Genomic DNA, 23875 nt, shown 5'->3' on the forward strand with positions numbered 1-23875 from the left:
AGATGAAAAGTAGCAATTCCCTAACCCCACTCCCACTGCGATGCTCACCGCCCCTGGGTCTCAGTCATCTCCTCATCCCTGGCCCCGAAGAGTTGTTATTTTTTAGAAAGTTTATACTTTTATAAAAAATGATTGTTTTATTTTTATCTAGTATTTTTAACAGTTTGGAAGGGATGAGTTTTCAAGTTACTTAATCTAAGTATTGCCAGAAAGGAAGTCTGTTCTAATGATTATTAAGAATGGTAATTTAGTTTGGAAAATTCAGAATATTAACCATTATTCTACCCTGAGAATGTCCATTTTATGATGTGTTCTTTTAAAACCATGTAAAGAACCAGTTTTCTTTTGCTTTAGAGTGTATTACAGAATTTGTTCCCAGGAACTGTTTTAGCTGTCATTTCCTAATTTATAGCTAAGTTGCCATAATTGTATGCCCCAATTTTTGTCTGTTGGTCCTTTATTTTTTAAAGGATATATTTTTCCTTTTTAATAATTTTTTAAATTCATAGTTTGCAGGACATTGTTATCATTTATTTCCTTAGGCTTCCATTAAGGTATTTAAAAATAATCTCCAGGTGGCTCAGAAGTATTAGCCACATTTTTTCAGAGTTTCACCCCCATAACTAATTGTAAATTTTCACAGTTCCACTTTTTTGTGTGTAAGATGATCAGTAACAGTGTTGTAACAATACCTGATGGAAGAAAGGCAGATAGATACAGGTATATATTAATCAGTTGTGAATTATTTTCAATGCAAAAAATAGCAGCTTAGAAAAAAGAATGTTCAAAACTTAATACTCAATTTTATGGTTGTGGTGTTTAAATCATATTGCTACCCTAAATGTGTCATGAAGTAACAGCTATAATGAAGGTCCTATTATGTTATGAAACCTGGAGAACTATTAGTGTGGAAGTTATGTAAAATTTAATTTATAAGCCCTGGCTGGCATAGCTCAGTGGATTGAGCGAACCAAAGCGTTGCAGGTTCGATTCCCAGCTAGGGTACATGCCTGGGTTGCAGGCCATAACCCCCAGCAACCGCACATTGATGTTTCTCTCTCTCTCTCTCTATCTCCCTCCCTTCCCACTCTAAAAATAAATAAATAAAATCTTTTTTAAAAATAAATAAAATTTAATTTATATGTTCAAGGAGGCTAAATTCAGATAATGACAAAGTTGTTATGCGATACTGTTTATTGTATAAGTAAATGTAAATACTTTTAACTTAAAATTATTTGCTTCTAGTATTCTCAGTAGATTACTAAAAACATGAACTTCTTCAGGTCCAGTCCTCAGTGGCGGTTGGAACTCCAGATTATATCTCTCCGGAAATCCTCCAAGCCATGGAAGACGGAAAAGGCAGATACGGCCCCGAATGTGACTGGTGGTCTCTGGGGGTCTGTATGTATGAAATGCTGTATGGAGAGACACCGTTTTATGCAGAATCTCTGGTGGAGACGTACGGGAAAATCATGAATCACAAAGTTAGTGTGCTTCTCTGTTTTTCACAATGGTGGGGTAAATAATACGTGTAATAACTTTAACGTGATTTTAAAAAGAACATATTTTTTTGAAAATGGTGAATAATCTAATTTCTACCCTAATAGGGGACATGACAGACCTGAATAATCAAAAGTCGATCATTATACATAAAATTGCTAGTTTTAACCTTCTATATTTTATTAGAGAAGGTATTAAGTAGGAAATGAAATGGCTTCTACTAGAATAACAAAGAGCATAGGCAGGTGGTTTTCAGTCATCACTGCTACACTATAACCATGACCAAGTGCATTTAAAAATCCTCAGGCTCAGCAGTAACAAATGAAATGCAAATTAAAATAAGAATGAGATACTTTTCCCCTGTCAAATTGATAAAGATGAAAAGAATAGTAGTACTCCATGCTGTAAATAATCCAGTGCAATGGATATTATTGATAAGAATATAAATTGATGTAACCTTCCCATCAAAAAGTTTCTAAGTATGCATCTAGAGTCTTTAAAAAATGGTTGGAGCTTTTGATTGAGCAACTTTGGCTGTAGGAATCTACCCTAAGGAAATCTTCAGTAGAACAAAGACGTATGTACCAGAATACCTCTTCCAGCATTATGATCACCAAGTACTGAGAACCATGCAGATGCACAACAGGAATGAATTAATAAAACTTTAATCCACTCAGTACAAAGTGAGGTGGAAATAGATGGTTTATAATAAAAAAAAGGCCGGGTTTGATTGCTTGGTCTCAGAAAGTTATGAGCACTTGGAAGAATCTGGAATGTGACTAGGAGTATCCCATAAAGGGACAATCTGTTCTTTTTAATTCCAGTGACAATTATGATTATTTGTTTCATACGTACATCAGTCAGTTTTATGGAACTGATGCTCTTCTCCCTGGTTGCAAAGATGATCCACTAAATGGTGATGAAGAGTCGAAAGACGGTAACTAGTTACAAGGTCGTAGAAAGTGTGTAAAGCATTTCAGAGAAGAATCGTTGAACTACAGCGTGATTGTTCCGAGCACAGACTCTGGAGTCAGACAGCTGCCGTTGAAGTCCCGGCCCCACCCTTCGCCCACTGGTGTGTGGTCTCGAGCGAATCGCTGAGCTCTGTGCCCTGTCTCTTCGTCTGCAGAAGTTAGGGTGACAGTCATACCTCCCCCCGGTGACTGCTCTGAGGACCGAGTAAAACCCTTCTAACAGTGTCAAGTTCACATTACGTTCTTGAAAAATGTTTATTTTTACCACTTAGCCATTAGTATGTTGCTTATAGGAACCATCTGTGCTCTAGAAATATTCAGGCAAATGCTGTTTTAATGAATATTCTTGATTTTGACAGCAGTTTAAGATATTTTAGCATTTATTATCTTTACAGTGCATGTATGACTAAGTCAAATACGAAATTGGAAGTTTTTAAGGAAGACATTCTTTACTCATTCCTGTATTTCCTTCAGTATCAGTATTTTGTATCAGTATAAACTTACTACATATTTTTAAAATAAAATGTATTTTCAAGAAAATAAATGTTAAGCAACCCACTTAGAAAGTTAAATACTGACTTATATTCTGTTTCTTTTCTTCTGTCTAGGAAAGGTTTCAGTTCCCACCTCAGGTGACAGATGTATCGGAACATGCCAAGGACCTTATTCGAAGGCTCATCTGCAGCAGAGAGCATCGGCTTGGCCAGAACGGAATAGAAGACTTTAAGAAACACCCCTTCTTCAGTGGGATCGACTGGGATAATATTCGAAACTGTGAAGCACCCTATATTCCAGAAGTTAGTAGCCCAACAGATACATCGAATTTTGACGTAGACGACGATTGTTTAAAGAACACTGTGAGTATGACGCCGTGAAGACGTTCTGTCCCTGCTCGTTTTCATGCGGTTCTGAAGGAATATCAGGGGCCAGCTCATCAGTGATCAGACAGTGATGGCTTCTGGTGTCTGTTTCCTCACTCATTCAGGAAATCGACAGAGTGTGCTGAGGTGAACATAGTTATTCATGGCTAGGAGCAAAATTAAAAATCAGAGGTTTACTTCTGAGATGAGTTATGCCGTTAGAGTTCCTAAAAAGTGGATTCATGATGGCAGAGTGATGAGGCTGGCAGATCTGTCCTGAAAACCTCCATGAACCTGGACAGAATGGTCACAAACAACATTTCAAGGCTTGACCAGTCGACCCAAGTCAAACAAATTGAGAAACACCTACTCATGGAAAACCACTGAACTTTGGTTAAAAGCAGCTCCCTACCCCCTTCCGTCTGCCCGGGTGGGGCAGCAGAGCTGCCGGCCTGGAGCTGCCTGTGAGCCCAGCGGCCCTGCTGCCGAGGGGCTGGCCGGCCGGGGTTGGAGAGCTAACAACCCAGGCCTAGTGGCGTCACCGCTGAAAACCACAGGCCTGGGCGACTGAGTGGGCAGCGAGAAGCTGCCGCGTAACTAGCCTGAAGTCGCAGCCTGCTTGGGGCAGGTGGCAGGCCAGCCGGTCGGCCAAACACTCGGCCGTTTTCAGCTTGTGGCCGGTGTCGTTTGTCAGCCTTTGCCCTAAACCATTAGGTTACATGAAAGTAGAATTTGGAAAAATAAGGACATAAAATTTTTACGGTTTTTGCCTTTTTAGCCTTCTTAGTTTGAATTTTCGTTTTAATTCAGTTATTCTGCACTGAGAATTTTTATATTAATTTTAAATCACTTTTCACTATTTGGTAAGTAGATAAAAGAAAGGCAAGTACCATATGATTTCACTTATGTGTGGAATCTAATGAGCAGAACAAACTAACAAAATGGAAGCAGACTCATAGATACAGAGAACAGACTGACAGCTGTCAGAGCGGAGGGAACTGTGGGGCTGGGTGGAAAAAGGGAAGGGAAAAAGCACACAGTGTGCTGATGATCCCGTGTTATGGAACTGCACACCTGAAGTCCGTAAATTCAGTAAAAATTAAAAAAAGAACCTTGCCCTGGCTGGCGTAGCTCAGTGGATTAAGCTCAGGCTGTGAACTAAAGTGTTGCAGGTTCGATTCCCAGTCAGGGCACATGCCTGGGTTGCAGGCCACGGCCCCCAGCAACCGCACATTGATCTCTCTCTCTCTCTCTCTCTCTCTCTCCCTTCCCTCTCTAAAAATAAACAAACAAAATCTTAAAAAAATAAAAAATAAATAAATAAAGAACCTTTTATACTTTCCTCTCTGAACCTCGCAAAAAAGAATTAAATAGACTTTACTCATCAGTTTTTTATTATAGGGTTATATTTACTGTTAACAGAAATTGTGAGTCATTCCAAATTAAATACACAGTGCAGTCAATTCTCATTATTTGTGGGAGTTATGTTTAATAACACTGCCGTGAACACTGTTATTGGTGAATATTGAACCATTGCCCCAGGGGAAATAGGTGTAGGTTCCTCTGAGCCTGTGGTCTACGCATTTTTATCAACCAATCAATACATAACGTTTTTCTATGTGTATTCCCATTTAAAGACAGCTTATTTAATAGATACTGCTGATCAGCCTGCGCCGAGCTCACGGCCAGCAGCGCTGTCGGTCATGCGGAACAAGCGTACCGCCACTTTCTGTTTTGTAAGATGCATCACAGCCTTCTTACGTAGGGACAGAAGATGGCACTTGGGCACCATGCTTGGAGGCCACTTAAACAGAAAATCACCCATAGAAAGCACGGAAATGTGAAACACGTGGTACACTTAGGCCCGAAGAGCACGCTTGTTTACGGTGTGAGAGCCGACCTAAGAAGGCAGGTGTCCCCTGGTCCAAGTCCAGCTGGGAGCGCGGGTGTGGGGCAGCCCGGGCTTTTCCTTGCCCCGCACACGGCTACTGAAGTGCTGTGAACACTGATTTGGGGTTACAAATAAATTTCAGTGGCCCGGCAAAGGTGCAGACATGGACTGCGTGAAAAAGGGCTGTGCGCTATCAGTCAGACTTTATCTTTCCTTTCATTTTATTCGAATTTTACGATAGCAGTGTTCATGGTCTAAATGTATCACTAACCATCTGTGCCAAACTTACCAGTGTTTCCAAATTGAACGTTTGCATATTTCCCGTTGACAGTCCATGTTTGTAGCCCCGCCTACAGGCCACAGGTATCTATCTCTCACCAGGTGTGTTTACGTCCTGTAGGAAACGATGCCGCCACCAACACACACTGCGTTTTCTGGCCACCACCTGCCGTTCGTGGGTTTTACCTATACTAGTAGCTGGTAAGTTTCAGATGTTAACATAATTTGCACAAGTTAAAGAAAATTAAAATGAATTGTGGTTTAAAATATATATAATGTGTAAGAGAACTTTGTAAATCAAAAATAAAAATAGTGTGAAGCTACTGCTGGGCTGTTAGACGTTTCAAAACGAATAGAACAAAAAGAATCATAACTCATTTTGGGGGAGAAAGGCTAGGACAGATAGCTCCAAGTCTAACAGCAATGGGGCAGGAAATAGGAGAACTCCCTTGCTGTTGAGCAAATACTCTCTAGGCGTCAAGAGACAGAACTTGCAACTCATTAATCTTCACCTTCTTTTCACCAGCCCTTGTTCCACTCATCTCTTCTCTTTCCCCCTCACCCCGTTTCGATTTCCTTGACAGCGACTGTGATAACTCCTTGTGAGTGTCCCTCAATTCCTTGACTGTCCCATTTTGTCACACTGGCTTTGCTAAGTTGACATTCATTATCACAATGCACTGTTCTGCCTGTACCTGTGCAGTTCAGCGTCTAGAAAAAAGTATGTAGCCGTTTTTACTGGTCTCACTTTCCAGTCACGATTACCAACCTCAGGTTCCTTTTCATACACCCTGTCGTGTGTGTGTGTACACGCTTCCACTGTCCTGGAGAGCTGTCCCATCCTGTACACTTTCCCCTGGATGCGGTCGTCCTCACTCTCTCTGACCTCTCTCCCTCTCTCACCAAGAGGGTGAAGCAAACCGCAGAAAATTCCACAGCTCCCATCACCACGTTTGCGTCCTGCACACCCCTGGCCCACACGCTCTTCCTGTCACGCGTGAACTGTGGACTAGGCCCATCTGCCCCGGCCTCCCTCCCCGCCCTCCCTCTTGCTACTCACTGCTACCTCATCAGTTTTTCCCTTTCTGTGTCGTTTGCACGATCAGATCATTCACGTCAGCCCACAGACACGCAGTGTTTTCTCCCGTCTTACAGCAAAGTGTAAAATCTCTCCTAACCCCACTTTCTTTACCTGCTACCAGCCATTTCTCTGCTCCACATTACAGCAAAATTACTTCCCACCGTTGCCTCTATTTTGTCTTTTTTTCTCATTGTTTTTTCCTTACACGGCTCCAGTCAAGTCTGTGCTCCCACCCTCCATGCAGACGGCTTTCATCACTCTCACCACCGGCCTCCATGTTGCTAAATGTAATGATCATTTCTTAGTCTGTCTGGTTTGCCTGGTCTCGTCTAATTTGTCCTGGCTGTTTGCCATCAAAACACGCGCTTCTCTCGGCTTCCGTGCACTCCCGATTTCTCCTTACCCTCTGGCCACTCCTCAGTCCCGTCCGCTGCCTCCTGATCTCCCTTGTCCCACGGCTCCGTCTTTGGGTCTTTTCCACGTACACTCTCGGGTGCTCTCACGGATACTTACTCACACCTCCTCGTGTGCATCTCCCGTCCAGACCTCCTCCTGTTCTCCTTCAAGTCTCTCTTCCCCACCTGCTTCAGATGTTCACGGCTTTGGTTCTTATTTCCTCTGCACCTGGCTGAGTGATCCTGTTCAAAGTTAAGTCAGATAATGGCATTCCCCTGCTCAGGACCAACCCCCACCACCCCCACCTCTGGTGACTTTGTGCCTTAACTCCAAACCAGAGTTCTTACAAGGCCCTGTATGGCTGGCTCACTTCACTTGCCTTCCTGGTTCCGTCCACTGCTGCTCTTCCCCTTGCTCACTCCGTGCCAGCCACACAGGCCTCCCTTCTGGCCCGTGAGTGTGCCAGGCGTACTCTTATTTCCAGGTTCTGCACTTCTGTTCCATCTGCCTGGAGTGCTGCTCCCCAGTGTTCCCAGAGTCCCCTCTCTCTCTGGGCTCTATTCACAGTTACTTTCTGAGTGATGACTTTCCTGGCCACTTTATCTGCATTTTTATTTCCTCCCTCTCAATACTTTATTTCCTCCTTTCCTGCTTTTTTTTTTTTAGCATTTAATATTATCTAATGTACTGAATATTTTACTTATCTTGGTTATTTTTGTCTCCTCTCCATCGCTGGAAAATAAACTCTACATTGGGCACATTTTGTTCTGCTCACTGCTGCGTGTCCAGTACCTCAAATATTTTTATTTAAACTGTGTTACATTGAAGAAAGCATTTTACATTTGAATTCTGAATTTCAGGAAAGAGGACCATGGTGGTGCTTTTGACCACCAGTTTACTGAGGTGGTTACGTCTTGTTTTAAACTGCCAACAACCCCTCAGCAAACTTCGTTTTATAATTTTTGGTTATTAATATAAATACAGGGTAATTTGGACTATTGAAGTTTTTATTGTTAAAAATGCTTCTAAAAAGTCATTTATGCTGAGCTTGCAAAAAAGAAAAGTTCTTCTGTCATTCTAGATTGCTACCATAACTAGGTATTCAAATCCATGTTTTAAATGAACAGTTTCAAAAGATTATCTTTTTTCTTTGAACTTTGTGTTTCGGTGTAAACCCACATGTTTTTCCTTCCTCCAGCGTTCTTTCTGACCGGAGCTGTTTGAGAGTCACCGCAGGCCCCGCCTCCCTGGATCTCGATGCCAGCGTCCAGAGGACTCTGGATAACAACTTAGCCACGGAAGCTTATGAAAGAAGAATTAAACGCCTTGAACAGGAAAAGCTTGAACTTAGTAGGAAGCTTCAAGGTGAATATATTATAAAGATAATATGTTTCCTTTTTGAATTGGACTCAGTGTCAGGGGCTGTTTATTATAAATGGTTGCTTTATCTTGAAAAGAAATTTTTTAATGAAGTAGGGAAAAATCAGGTTGTGGAAATTTATGCAGAATACAGTGTAATATTTATGTAAATTCACAAAATCAATAAGGAAACAAAATGGCATTTGTTTCCCACAGGTATTTGTGTGTACATGTGTAAACACACACACACACACACACACACACACACACACGGATCAAAGTAGGTTAAATGACCAGCCATCAGTACCTAAAAGATAAATCATTAGTATGGATACAAAATAAAAAGAAGATAAATAATATAAATAATAATACGAGGAAAAACTCTGTTTTGTGTGCTCACAGCTGTAACCCTACTTGTGCCCACCCCTGTAGAGAGAGATGTGTGGGAGTCATTACCTCGGAGAGAGGAAATGGGACTGCCGGGGGAAGGGAGCCCTTCTCATCCTGGACTTTTCCCCCTGTGGCTCCTCAGCCCTGAAAGCTGCAGCTCTTCGCCCCCTCCCCGCCCTGTGCCGCAGAACCCAGCAGGCTCTCCCAGTGCTCGTCCCTTGACCCAGCGGCACTGGACCACTCGCCCACCTCCCTCTCCTAAGGAGCTCTTTCTTCTTTCGGCTCCGGGGGCTCTTTAATCTCCTGGTTTTCTTTTTCCTCATCGACTGGTTATTCTTAGTTCCATTTGCTGATTTCCCCTTAACTCGGATGTTAAGTCCATTTGTTCTGAAATATGGTTCAATTCCAGTGTTTCCTTGTTTGTTTTCTGCCTGGATGATTTATCCGTTGTTGGTACTGGGGTACTGAAGTCTCCTACTGTTACTCCATTTGGTCCATTTCTCCCTTCACATCTGTTAGTATTTGCTTAATGTATTTGGTGCTTACGTGTTTGGAAGCATATACTTCGCAGCTGTTACATTTTCTGGATGCAGTGACCCCTTTATCATTATGTAGGGACCTTTTTGTCCCCCCACTGTTTTTGCCTTGAAGTCCGTGTGACCTGATACAAGTGTGCCCACTTCGCTTTGGTTTCTGCTTGCTTGGAATGTTGTCTTCGGTCCCTGCACTTGGAGCCTGGATGTGTCTTGAGCGTTGAAACGAGTCTCCTTCAGGCAGCGTCTAGTTGGGCCCTGTTTTCTAATCCAGCAGCCACTCTCTCTCTGCTTTTCGATTGGTGAACTCAGTCCATTTACGTTCAGGGTGATTATTGATATGCAAGGACTTACTGCTTATTTTTTCCATTCTGGTTATTTTTAATCTCCATTTTTTTCTTTTTCCTTCTGTTTCTGTTTTTATTTAAATAATTATTACTGATTTTAGAGAAGGAAGGAAGGAAGGAGGGAGGAGAGAGAAACAGACTGATAGACATTGATTTGTTGATCCGTTTATTAATGTACTCATTAGTCAATTCTTGTATGTGTCCTGGCTGGGGATCGAACCTGCGACCTTGGCATACCAGGAGGATGCTATAACTTTCTGTTTCTGTTTACCTCTGTAAGTTGATGGTTCTCCCTGGTGATGTGCTCATGTCCCCCTCCCTCCTTTTGTTTTATGTCTGTACTCCAGATTTTCGCTTTGTTGTTACCGTGAGGGTTACATAAAATGTCTCATGGATAAAAGTCTGTTTTTTCTGCTCATAGTCCTTTATCTTCATTCACCTATAAAAGTTCTTTCACCTCCCCTCTTATATTTCTGATGTCACAAATTCTCTCTCCAGTGTGAATTTGTTACCAAATTATAGTAGCTATAGTTATTTTCAATGCTTTTTTCCTTTAACATTTATTCTATACTAAGAGTTAAACACTATTCTAAAATAGAGCTACTGTTTTTTCTAATTCTGGCTATCATCTTAATCAGAGTTTTGTGTACTTTCATCTTTCCATTTTAGGTTGAAGAGCTCATTTCAACATTTCTTGTAGGGCAGGTTCCTCAGCTTCGTTCGCCTGGGAAAGCCTTGCTTCTTAATAGCAGAGGGGGAAGTTGCTAGCTAGAGTGTTCTTGGCTGGCCATTTTTATCTTTCAATACTTTGAGTGTGTGATTCCCCTCTCTCCTGGACTGCAGACATTCTGCTGAGAAATCTGCTTATATCCTAATGAGGGTTCCTTTGTAGGTTTTTTTTCCCCCGGCTTTCCTTAAAATTAGTTCTTTATAATGGACTTTCGATCACTTAGACTGTGTGTGATTTCAATGGACTTGAAATCACTTGACTGTGTGTTGAAGGTCTTTTTGCGTTGAGGTAATAAAGTGTTCTGTCAGCTTCTTGGACTTGGATGTCTGGTTCTCCCCCCAGGTTTGAGAAGTTCTCAGCTGTTATTTCTTTAAATGTTCTGCCTCCTTCTCCCTCTCTTGTCCCTCTGATATACCCGTTATTTATCTGTCTGACTCTAAGGGAGTCAGACAAGTCTTGTTGGCTTTCTTCACTTTTTACAAAATTAATGCTCTCTCCTCTTCACCTGAATCATTTGTAACACCTCTTACACAGACTGCTGTTCTGTCTTCCGTGTGGTCTGCTCTGTCTCCAGTGCTCTGCATCTCAGGCACGCTTCATCTCGTCTGCTGAGTTCTTCGGCTCCAGAATTTTTGCTTGGTTCTTTTATAATTTCAGCCTCCTTGGGAAATTATTTATTTTGTTCATCAATCTTATTCCTGAATTCACTGAATTGCCTCTCTAAGTTTCCTTTTACTCTGTTGAATGTCTTCATAACATCTATTTTGAATCCTCTGTCAGATCGCAGTATTCCGTGTCCGTGAGTTTGGTTGCCGGAGAATTGTCATTTCCTTTTGTACTGCAGTACTATGATCTTTCAGCGTTGTGTGAAACGTGCCTCTGCCATCACGTTTGAAGCTGCAAATATCTTCCTCATTTAGGGAAGGCTTGGTTTCCTTTGATTCTCCTAACAGTTGAACAGCTTTGCAACCAGAAGCGTTTCTTTTGCTTTCCAGAAGGTGGCAATGCAGCACAAGGTTTTGGTTACTCTTCAGGGAGCTGACTTGAAACAGGCTCAAATGCTGGTGGCGGTTAGCTGGAGGTGTGTGCTTAGCACCTGGGGCCCTGGGTGTGCTCCCGACCTGGTAGGGGGATCCTCAGGTTGGGGAGTCCCAGAGGTCTGTGGGCAGACAGCATGTAATTCAGCTCTATTTGTCTGTCCTCTTCCCTTTCCTCTCCCTCCCCAGTTACCGAGGCCTCGCCTCAGAAAGCCAGGTGCTGCTAAAGAGCATATGGTTCCCCCAGCTGCAGTGCTCTGGGCCAGGCAGGCTTGGACTCACCACCCCCCCCCCAGAAAGGGCTCTGCTGGCACCCCTCTGCCGCAACTCCCACGGCTCTGGAGCCTCCCCCTGGGTCAGGTCTACCCACTGTGGGTCCACAGTGGGATGGACCTCTCGGGTGCACTGGACTGCTGGTCAGAAGCACTTTTGTCCAGTTATGGCTGTCCAGTTCAGTGTGAATCTCAGGGAGTCGAAAGAGGAATGACCCATGTCACCGTGACGCTGATGTCACTCTGCTTTGATTTTTAAATGGTGTTATACCTACAGCAAAGTGTGCATAAATGTTCATGTATGTGCCCAGTCACGTAACCTTCCCCCCAGTCAATGTGTAGAGCACTCCTACCTTAGCATAAAGTTCCTCCATGCCCGTGGCCCCTCTGTTTTCCACCACTCTCCAGTAAACACTGTCTTAATACTCTTGTTAGTTAATGTTACCTGTTCTCGAACTTCATATAAATTGTATCATACAGTGTGGTCTCATTTGTATCTGGCTTCTTGCACTCAACACGTTGTGTTTTTCAGATTCATCTGTTACGGATTCATTAATAGTTTGTTCTATTTTTATATTGCTGTTTAGTATTACATTGTACGTTAATACTAAAATTGTGTTTATCTAATGTCTTAGTGTGTTCTGGTTTGTGTAACTAAATCCAACATATTGGGTGGTTTAAAAACCACAGAAGTTTATTTCTCACAGTCCTGGAAGCTGAAGTCCAAGATCAGCCTGCCCCCATGGTCACGTGCGGGTTCATAGCCAGTGCCTCCTCGCTGCGTCCTCACCTGGTGGAAGGGGCTGGGGTCTTCAAGGGCTTTCTTTTGTGAGGCCCTGATTTCATGCATGAGGACTCCACTCTGAAACTTAAGCACCTACCAAAGGCCCCGTCTTCTAATAGCATCATCTTTGAGCAGTTAGAATTTCGACGTATTAATTTGGAGGCAGGGCACAAACATTTAGAACATTCCATCTGATTTGTTGCTGTTGAGCATTTGGGTTATTTCCAGATATTGACTGTTATGAGCCTAAATTCTGAGAAAGTTCTCTCTCTCTCTGTCAGTCATATGTACTTACTTCTCTTGGATGTCCACCTAGGAGTAGCATTTCTGGGTCAAGGGGTAGTGTGTTTTCAATTTTTAGCAATTCTGGTGTCTGTATACTAGAGTATGCTATGATTTTTTTTTTAAGATTTTATTTATTTTTTAGAGAGGGAAGGGAGGGAGAGAGAGAGAGAGAGAGACAGAAACATCAATGTGTGGTTGCTGAGGGTTATGGCCTGCAACCCAGGCATGTACCCTGGCTGAGAATCGAACCTGCAACACTTTGGTTTGCAGCCCCCACTCAATCCACTGAGCTACGCCAGCCAGGGTGTTTGCTATGATTTTAATTTGTGTTTCTCTAGTAAGTAATGAGTTTGAGTGTCTTTTCATGTATTTACTATACATTTGGATAGTCTTGTGAAGTCCCTATTCAATGTTCTTCCCCATTTTTTCTGTTAGGTCTTTATCTGTGTGTGTGCTATTTTTTTTTTAATTCTTATTATTTATTTATTTTTAAACGATTTTATTTATCTCTGTTTTTTTGAAAAATAACTTTTACCACTTCACAATGTAAAAACCTTACAACAGTCCTTTGTGTGATCATTGTCATACATTTTAGCTCTGTGTTGTAAACCTCTCAATGCATTTATGTTCTTGTTACTTTAAATATTTATTACTCATTAATTTTGTAAAAATATCTTTTTATTTACCTAAATGTTTACCCTTTTAGTGCTCTTTATTTCTCCCTAGTGATTTGTTCCCATCTGGAATCGTTTCTCTTTAATCTGAAAAACTTCCTTTAGTATTTCTTTAGATGTGTGACAAAAACCTCAGAGTTTGTCTTGAGATGCCGTGGCCTTCAGTCTTGAAGGACATTTTGCTGCATTGGACGTCTGGCCTTTCCCCCTTTCGTTGCTGTCAGATGCCACCCCACTGCTTTCCCGCCTCTGCTGTGTCCGAAAGAAGAGCTGTCCGCCTGGGTCTCTTGCACGTGTGCTGGTTTCCCTCTCCCCGCTCTCAGCGTCTTCTCCTCCTTCCGTTTTAAGCAGTTGGACTGTAATGTGCCAGTGTGCAGTTTACTTTGTACCGGTGTGCAATCCCGTGTGGGGTGCACCGAGCTTCTGGAACCTTGATTGGTATCTTTTATCAATTTCGGAAAATCCTGAACTGTAATCTCTGGGGACGTACATATGTGTCTTTTTGCCTCGTTCACTCCTCCCCTTCCGGGACTCCAGTGGCGTCTGTATGTTAGACCGTGGCCCACACTTCCTATCCCATTCCTCCCACCCTTAGTTTCTTTGTGGTTACTTGGAACATTTCCTGTGGACTGGCCTTCGGGTTCATTGCTCCTATCCTCTGCTGAGTCTTGATTTCAGATATTGTCTCTCTTAGTTCGGTAATGTCTGCTTGATTCTTTCTTACCGTTTGCATTTCTCTGTGGAAATTTTTCATCTTTGTGTTTTTCTCTCTTTTTTAAAGTCCTTGTGTGAGAATTCCAACCGCGCAATTATTTGTGGGTCTGTCTGTATTTTCTGTTTTTTTCCGCCTGATTATTGATCACACTTTCATGCTTTTCAAATGTCTCACAATTTTTCCTGAGTGACGAATGTTGTGGATGAAAGTAACGTATAGACGTTTGTGTTATTTTCACTCAGAAAGGGATTTCCCTTTCTTTGTTTCGGGCTATGGGTAGTGGAGTTCTTAACCAACATGGGTTTATCGTCTCACTGAAATCGGAAGTAGGCGGTTTCAGTGCTGAGATGGAGTCGGCATCTCTGGGATCGCATTGGCGTCCCCTCATGATCCCTCAGTGCTGCCAAAGTTCTAGACGTCCTGTCTTCGCGCATCCACAGACCCCAGAAGAGAAGTTTCCCTTTCTCTGTCATCTCTTACTTAGTGGGAGATTAAAGTCTTTCTGTGAAGCCCCCTACTTGACTTCTTCTAAGGTATAACCAGGTCACACACCTAATTCTTAACTAGTACTGGTGATGTAGAATGGGATTACCATCCACCGTTTTGGCTGGGCCCACTTACCTGTGCGCACTGAAGCCTGACACCTGATCTGGTTGACAAGCAGAGAGAGAGGCCTCGCTGCTGGGCGAACACCTGACCGAGTCTGCCACCGGGGATCTGTGTGCCTGGGCGGACTCGGTGTTGGGTGGATTGTCTGTTCTGACGCTAGAGTCACTGGGGATGACGGAGTTGTGATGGGAAGGGGGCAGTGCACAGTGTGTAAACCTGTTGTTCCAAGAACGAGCAGGGCAGTGGGTCACTATATACACAGGGAGTGGGCATCGCAGCAGGCCTGGGACGTACAGGGAGGACAGCGGTGACAAAGACGAGCAAGGACACCCCTCCCCCGTCCTGCAGAGTGTGGGGTGTCGGGGGAAAAGCAGCTCCTGCTCATGTCCACTGGGTCTTCTTATGTCTCCTCATTCTTTCCTCCCAACCTAGATGTCTTTAGAATAGACAAAGGGTGTTCCTTTATAAACAATAAATACAAAAAGCACCAATTTTTAGCAAACCCAGAGATGAAGAAACATGTAAGAACTACTTATTGGGCATAAAATATCATGATTGGTTGCACAATATGGTGTATTTTACACCTTTAATTCCAATTAACAAATATTTATTAACCACTGTGCATGACGATGATGATGGTATTCTCTGTATGGGTGGTGAAGATGAATTAGAAAAATCTATCCTCTGAAGGTCACAGTCCTTTGGAGCTCAGTCGGTTATATATGGAATATATTTAAGTAATTACATAAATTAAGTAACAAATTACATAACGCAGTATATAAATAAGTACAATCATGCACCATATAATGACGTTTCAGTCAACAGTGGACCCCATACACCATATACCATGGTGATCCTGTAAGCTTATAACGGAATTAAAAGATTCCTGTGGCTTAGTGACACCGTAGATGTCATAAAGTCATAGAGCAACCGTTCGTCATTTGTTTGTGGTGATGCTGGTGCAAACAGGTCTGTGCCGCCCGCCACGTAGAAACATAGCACACACGTGTCAGAAGGTTTGCTGAGCGCACTCCACGACGTCTGCGCTTCTTACCGCCCGGCGTGGCCGTGTGGTGCGTGACTGGCGCAGAGCAGGTAGTGGTATTTATGCGAACAAAACACTGGGGCGAGGTGGAGACTTACTGTTTGGGAACTCTCCATAAGATAGCAGAATAACAATTTTAGGACAAGTGTGGTTTCATTTCTGACATAAATGGTTTTAAAGTGTTTTTTTTTTCAATATCTTTTGATAATATCTGGAGATAAGCCTCAAGGAAGTTAACGTTTCTTTAATACCTAGATCTTCTAGCATCTTCTAACTAGAACCCCAAGGTAAAAATCTCTAGTTTAACCAAACTGGTGAGCCAAAGTCATCTGTACATCGGCCTCAACTTCCATAGATAAAAATCGGAAGGCCAGCCCTTCTGCATATTGTGTGTTAACACCCCCAAACCTTCCACATACACCGTCTCCGTGTTTCATATGTGGTCTGACAGTGCTTTGGGGTCATCGCGTGATGGTGCTTTCCTGCCCCCGCTGTGTGTTGTCATGTTGAGGACAGATGCAGGGGAGTTTTTTTATTTAAAGTTAATGTGTTTACAAGCTTTTTTCCCAGTGGGTAGATGTTTTGATTAGTAGAATTATATAAGGATTTCTCTAGAAAGAAATACATATGCTGTCAGTTTTAAAAATTTAGAGCATGGCCCGACTCCTGATTCTCTCTTGCACTGACTTGTTTAAGAGTCAACGCAGACCGTCCAAGCCCTGCAGCACTCCACTGTCGACGGCCCCCTGGCGGCGAGCAAAGATTTGGAGATAAAAAGCTTGAAGGAAGAAATTGAAAAACTAAGGAAACAAGTAAGAGGTAAATTTCTGTTTCACTATTAACTCAATTTAGTAGATTTTTAAAAATCTTTTATTTGCACACAAAATGCTTGTTATTTGTCATGTGTTGCGTGGTTCGGGCTGTGGGCCAGGGAGGGGAAGCGAAGTAAGACGGGCGTCTGCTCTGCAGGAGCTCGCGTGTTGGTCTGGGGAGAAGATGCACGAGTGGTTTTTGCAGAACACGTGTGCAGGCTGTAAGGACAATAAACGTAGGTACACAGGTGAAGCACCTAGCCCAGATTTTAGTTCACAAAGGTGAGTCTTCCAGAAGACCTGTTAGTTTGGGATGCTTCATTGGAGTTTGTCTGGCAAAGTATGCATTTGAGTGGGGGAAAGAGTGTTAGGAGTGAGGAGGGAAAGACAAAAGAATTCCATGTGTACAGGCATGAAGGCATGTGAAACTTTCTTTGTAAGTTTATTTTTCAGTGTATTGCTGAGATAGATTGAAAGTAATTTTGACAGCTCTTGATATACCTAGTGTATCCATTCATTAATGTATTACATTCATTCAACAAATATTTATTGAGTACCTACTGTGTGTACCAGGTGTTGTTTTAAGCTCTTGGAATGCTAGAAGGCATGAGTGCTTAAAGACAGTGCAGAATAAGGGGAATGGGTCACAAGTGCAAGCTGAGGAGTTTTTGAATTTTAAGTGGGGTGGTCCAGATGTAAGCCTCATTGAGCAAGTGACCCTCGGGCACAAACCTGAAGAAGGGAAGGGGCCTGGCCATGCAGCTGAATTGGGAACTTACGTTCCAAGCCGAAGGACCAGCCAGTGCAAAAGCCATACGGTTAGAATGGGCCTCTTGAGTCCAAATGAGGCCCAGACGACAGCGTGGCTGGGGTGGAAGGAATGAGCGTGCAGGGAGGATGGAAGGAGATGAGCTGGACAAGCACAGGGGTGGAGAGGGCTTTTCCTGACTAGTAGGGTTTTACTGTTTTAAGGACTTTGGATTTTCTTCTGAGTGAAATAGGAAACTTTTTCAGGGTTTGGAGTCATGTCTGTCCCCTCCCACCCCCTCCGCTAAGGTATGTAAGTAGAGGAGAAATCTAGTGAGTGGATAGAGGCACCGGGAGATGCTGTGCCCCTCAGGGTCAGAAGTACAGTTTCGCCCCCGAAGAGCTGCACAGTATCATAGGAATGAGAGCATGACGGAAGAGCTGCGACCGTGTGCTCTCGTGGGTCAGAGAGACCCTCAGACCGTTCTCCCGGTCGCCCCCGACTCCAGTCTCAGCCCCTTTGTGGTTTACCAAACGCAGCTCCGCAGACGACTCCAGAGATCTAAAATAAACTATGCTGTCCGTAGCAGCATTTAGACTTTCAAAACCCCTGAGATGGATAAACTTTTAAATGATTAAATCTGTGACTGTGACTTTAGGGCACTAAGTATTAGTAAATTACTGAATTTAAGAAATCTAGAACCAGTTGGTATGGGACACCCTGACACACGTCAGTGACTCTGACTATTGGACCGACGTATCATAAACACTGCCTCGTTTATGGACAACATTAAACTCAACAGTGCACAATGATGTATGCATTTGCTCGCATGCTTTAATTTGCGAACAAGTCACCCAGGAATCGTGTTCAAATACAGAGTCTGGTTCAGTAGGTTTGGAGTGGGTCCCGAGATCCTGCGTCTCTAACAAGCTGCCAGGGGGTGCTGATGCAGCCCGGCTGGGGTGACACTCAGAGCAACAAGGCTGTAAAGAACAGGAAACGCCCTGCACAGAATTGTCAGTGAATGTGTTTCGATTTTTCTATTTTCAGTGGCTTCAGTTCTTTAAATATTGCCAGGAATATTTTACTTCAATCTATTATTAAATATTATTTAAATATAGACTAAAATTAATACTTTTACTTTATTTTGTAATCTCCTTTAACTAATAATGCTAAACATTATTTAATATCATTGCTTTCTGGAGAGTTTGATGCAAGAATTTGTGGGCTCAAAGAAAACGGGAAAGAAAAAGTGTTTCTGTGCCGAGTCTTAGCTCTGATACTCAGTCAGCCGAGTGACCCTCAGTGCGGTATTCCGCTCCCTTGAGTCCCAGTTTTTATCTGAAAAACAGAGGAACTGACTTCGATGGAAGGTGTTCAGGCACTTACTTTTAGAAACCAGAGTGTACTCTTCAGTCGTCACGAGTGAAACCAGGTCGGGTGATCCGGAGCCACGACATCGGAAGCAAAACCACCGTACAGTGACTTGACGACCATCAGCACACAGGTGCCAGCCAGCAGGGCAGGAGAAGCTGCCTGCGTTGTGCGTGCGGCTGGTTTTCTTCTTCGTTACTTTTACTACGCTCTTCATTGGTTCTGGAGGTACTGTTTTTAGAAGTACGGCCTTTTTATTCTCATAGCTGTTTAAGGCGCTTGGTACAAGTTCACATTGGCATTAGCTCCTCACCATCTCTTGCACAAATAGTAAACAAAACATTGTCGTCTCTTTTAGAGTCGAGTCACTTGGAACAGCAACTTGAAGAAGCTAACTCAGTGAGGCGAGAGCTAGATGAGGCTTTTAGACAAATCAAGGCTTATGAAAAACAAATCAAAACGTTGCAGCAAGAACGGGAAGAATTAAATAAGGTAAAAAAATACAGATAGATTGTTAAAGACTTTTCTGAATTCTTAATTTTGTTTAATTTGTGTATTGAAAGTATTCATATATAATAATACTAATGTAGTGTGTATTTTATCTGTAAAAAGTTGGTTAAAATTTAAGAATTATTTGGTGTATGTCATTTGATTAATAGCTAGTAATGAAAAAACATTCTTGAGGCTTTAAAGGTCAGAATCTTTTGGGGGTTTTTTTGGAAAGTTAATAATCAAAGAACTGATTAAAAATGAAAATTATTGAAAAAGAAATGTTATGAAGAAATAGGAGAATAGTAAAATCAGTTTAGTCTCTGTGTACGAATTAAAGATACAGGCACATTTTCATTGTGACTTGCTGATATCAGCATTCTTAAGATTATATTAGAAGATTTCTTTAATGCTTTAGTGATTTTTTTTAAATGTCGGTTCATCTTTTAAAGCATAGGTGAACAAACTAAAATGATTTCCATAGGAACTCTGTGCAGCACTTAACCAGCATCATACACATCAACAGAACGTGTAACAGCTGGGACACCAACACAGCCCAATAGGGAAAATAAAATTCAAGCACTAGAGAAAATACTTAGCTTAAACTACACTTTGTGTGTATCTCGCCTTTCACTGACCGATATTTTAAAATGTTGGAATTAGTACTAACCAATGCAAAAAAGAAATGAGTGGCTTACGGTGTAGTATAAATTGTATTCAGTGATGTCGTGTATGATACATTGATAGTACAGAGAGAAATCCTTCTGCGGGAAATTTATAAGTCTTGCTTTCAGTAAAGAAATGGAGGTAATTAAAAATAAAACAAACTTTTGCTGATGTGGCTAATAACAAAACACTAATGGAGAAATCTATAAAGGTTACATTGAATTAGGTTAGTTAATTGAATTTTTACTTTTTTCTTGATATAGTTTCAAGCAGTGTTGTGTATAGAGTCATTTAAATTCATGGCCAATTTAATATTTGGAATTTATAGTAGATGTTGTATTTGTTTTAATAATATTGTAGTAATGTTAGTGGTTACTGTTACGTATTTAAAGGTAGGACTACTCAGCTAAGCTTAGTTAACATAACGAGATGAGAGTCTGATATCTAGATGTATAATAACTGGTTATTTAGTTATAGTGTATTTACTAATATACTATTTATGTTAATATACAGGGTCCTGCAGAAGTAAGGCTTACTTGAGTGTGGTTGGTAGGGTGTGTGAATGTCTCACATGAGATGGACAGCAATTCGAACAGTTCACCTAAAATCATATGGTGTGCTTGAGTGTGATGTTGTTTATTATGTTACAGAACTACATGCTTATGATTTTGTAATTAAAAAAAGGTTATTTATGCTGGACCCTGTATAATAATTATATACCACATAATTGTATAATGTATAATTTATAATTATATAATGTATAACAAGATATTATATTAATACATAGGTTAATAATACTATATTTTGAGAGGAGAATAATGCTGAAAAGAAATAGATTATATACATAGAGTTTTAAATGATTTGGTTAATATCTTACAGGCAGCAGATACTCTTTAAAGATTTTTTTCACACTGGCTGGTGTTGCTCAGTGGATTGGGTGCTGGACTGGGAACCGAAAGGTGTCGGTCGGATCCCCAGTCAGGGCCGTGCCCAGGTGGTGGGCCAGGTCCCGGTTGGAGGTGTGTGAGGGGCAGCTGGGTCACATCACTGCCTCTCTCCCCCTCCTCCTCCCGGCCTTCCCCTCTCTCTAAACATAAATAAATAAATAAAATCTTTTAAAAAATCCCAAGGACATTTTTTAAGAATATTTTTTCCTTTGATGCACATGAAAGAATAAATGTAACATTATGTAAGTTTTGTAGTCAAATTTATAAATATCTTTATGGTTCATGCATTTTTTGGCTTGTGGAAGAAATCTGAGTTAAAAAACAATTCTCTTAAAATTTTATCTCGAAGTTTTTAAGTTTGGTGTCTCATATTTAAATGTTAATGCACCAGAAATTATTTTTGTGTGTCATGAGAGCTAAGCACTGATTTCACTTGCCCCGTGTGGCTCACCAGGCCCTCCTTTCCCCGGGATGTGCGGTGGCGCCTCTGCCGTGCATTGAATTTCCCCTGTGCATCCGCCAGTCTCTGTCTCAGTTCTCTGTTCCTGGACGACCGTGATGGCATTTGTGTTAAAATTACATTAAGTCTAGGGAGCAGTTTCGGGAGAATTGACATCATTGTAGTATTGCGTCTTTAACTTCTTACTGCCCATACTTATTAATATTATACTAAATGTACACACAGACTTCAAGAGCAGAGCAGATTGTTATGATTTACAGTTGTCCCCCTTATCCACGGGGTATATGTTCCTAGACCCCCAGTGGGTGCCTGAAACCGTGGGTAGTGCTGCCCCCTGTACATATCAAGTAAAATAAGGGAACTTGGACGTGAGCACTACAATGCCCTCACAGAGGGCCGAGAGGGCCACGGAGTGACTCACCAGCGTGCAGTGTCTTCAGCGTGGACACACCGGACAGAGGGGTGACTCTCGTCCCAGGCAGGGCAGAGCACGATGGCGTGCGATTTCATCACACTATTCAGAAGGGCAAGCAATTTAAAACTTTTGAATTGTTTCTTTCTGGAATTTTCTATTTAATGTCTTTGGACCTGGGTTGACTCAGGGTAATTGAATTCGCCAAAAGTGAATCCATGGATAAGGGGTTGGGGGAGACTGCTATACATCCAGCCAAAAATAGCTACATGGTTCCCTGGGCGCCAGTCTTGCTCTGGGGCAAAACAGTGATTGCTGGGTGGTTAGAAGCCGACACATACGCATGCAAAGTCTGTACTGTAGCTTAGGAGCCCCGGGCAAGTGAACCGGTATGTGTGTACATAGAGAAGAGAAGCACAAGCTTCCCGCTTCCCCCCACCTGCATCCACCCTTCTGAGACTTCCCTCGGAAACCTCAGGAGAAGGACCCAGGACACCTGGGAATATTTGAAATACATCATTCCGGTGGAAAGGCATGCCCAGAGCTGCCAGCTGTATAAAGAGGATATCTCCCTGGTTCAGGCTCTTAACTCTCTCTCTGCTCCGTCTTGAAATGGGAACACATACGTCCAGGAGTTAAATCTCTTTGGATTTTCTCACTAGGTTACACATAAATTACTTTAAAAGTCTTTCCCAGGTCTCAAGTTTCAGTAATATTTACCTAGAAAGACCTAACTGTATAAAAACATAAAAATATTTTCTCTGCACTTCACAGTCTTTTCATCTACAAGCATACTGTATCTCTCCATATCTTTAAAGTCCTTTAAGATGTTTTTCTGTAAAATTGTATACCTGTCCTATTTGCTTTTCCTTAAATTTATTATCCTATTTTTTCATATTTTAGATGGTATCTTTAAAAATTGTACTTTTCCTGATTTTGTTCTAGCAATGTTGCTAAACTCGCACTAATTGTAATAACATATTCGAGACTCTTTCAAGTTTTCTGCAAATAATGACTGTTTCGTTTCTCCCTTTTTTATCTCTGTGACTTCTCCCTCCTTCCCTGTCTCACTGCACTGGCGCAGACCTCTAGCACTGTGTGGATCAGCGGTGGTGACAGCAGACATTCCTGTCTCTCTCCCGATTTCAGAGCAAACGTCTTTCATGTTTCGCCACTAATGTTTTCTGTATGTTTTTGGTAAATCTTACCAGGTTAAGGAAGTTATCTTCTGTTTCTTTTGTGCTAGTCATTTTGATCAATAATGGGTACTGAATTTATTAAATGTGCTTTTTATGCACACTGTTGTAACAAGTTACTAGGACTAATTAATACTCATCGATGGAATTATATGATTCCTTAATAAATTGGTGTAGTGAATTACATTTATAGACTTTTTTAACATTAAACTACTTCTGCATTTCTGGGTTAACTATGAATTTTTCATCTCCTTCTAAATAACATGATAGTACAGGTGACACATAGCATCAGTTCTAATAGCATTATTTTAAGTGCTTTACATATATTAGATCATTTAATCTGTGTAAGTGTCCTGAGATTTAGGTGATGGTGTTATTATTCTCACTTTGCAAATGATGAGACTGAGCACAGAGAGTTAAGTGCATTTGTTCAAGGTCATAATAGAGCTAGAATGTGATGGCACTGGGATTTCAACACAAGGAGTCTAGTTCCAGAGGTCATGCTTCTCACTTCACATGTCGCTGAACTGATTTGCTAAAGTCTTTTTTTTTTTTTAGGGTTTTTAAAATTTGTTTTCATCAGTAAGATTAGCCTGTAATTTGATTTCCCTTACCTTTCTGGTCTTTTCTTGATAATCAAGGTTCTACTGGTCTCATAGAATGAGTTAGGTAGCATTGCCTCTTTTTCTGTTATTCAGAAAAGTTTGTGTAAGAGTAACAGTTTGTACCTTGAAACATTAGAGGAATCAACTGTAAAACCACCTGCGCTTGGAGGTTCTCTCCTGCTAGGGGCTGGGAGAGCTTTATTGATTTAGCAGTTTCAGTTGTTACAGGACTATTCAGGCACTTTATTTCTTCTTGAAATACCATTGATAAATTATAAATTTGCAGGCATTTGTTCATTTCCAAAGTTAACAAATTCATTGGTATAAAGGTTTTCCATGTGTTCTTTTATTATCTTTTTTGGTGTCTCCTAGATTTGTAGTTATAACCTCTTTCCTAAGCACTTC

At 41.7% G+C, this 23875-nt stretch overlaps 1 protein-coding gene across 8 annotated transcripts in view; it reads left to right on the forward strand.

Moving 5' to 3' along the window:
* Positions 1 to 23875, forward strand: part of CDC42BPA (CDC42 binding protein kinase alpha) — a 177713-nt gene that overhangs the window by 77875 nt on the left and 75963 nt on the right. For all 8 annotated transcript variants that reach the window (XM_045817269.1, XM_045817254.1, XM_045817277.1 and 5 more), the window contains 6 exons: positions 1284 to 1484; positions 3083 to 3331; positions 5626 to 5705; positions 8180 to 8346; positions 16458 to 16580; positions 19054 to 19187. In XM_045817269.1, coding sequence (XP_045673225.1) covers positions 1284 to 1484; positions 3083 to 3331; positions 5626 to 5705; positions 8180 to 8346; positions 16458 to 16580; positions 19054 to 19187 — 954 coding nt within the window. The remainder of the gene's footprint in view (positions 1 to 1283; positions 1485 to 3082; positions 3332 to 5625; positions 5706 to 8179; positions 8347 to 16457; positions 16581 to 19053; positions 19188 to 23875) is intronic.

This window comes from Phyllostomus hastatus, unplaced genomic scaffold, assembly GCF_019186645.2.
Source record: "Phyllostomus hastatus isolate PE091 unplaced genomic scaffold, TTU_PhHast_1.1 phas_contig_148, whole genome shotgun sequence".
Lineage (NCBI taxonomy): Eukaryota > Metazoa > Chordata > Mammalia > Chiroptera > Phyllostomidae > Phyllostomus > Phyllostomus hastatus.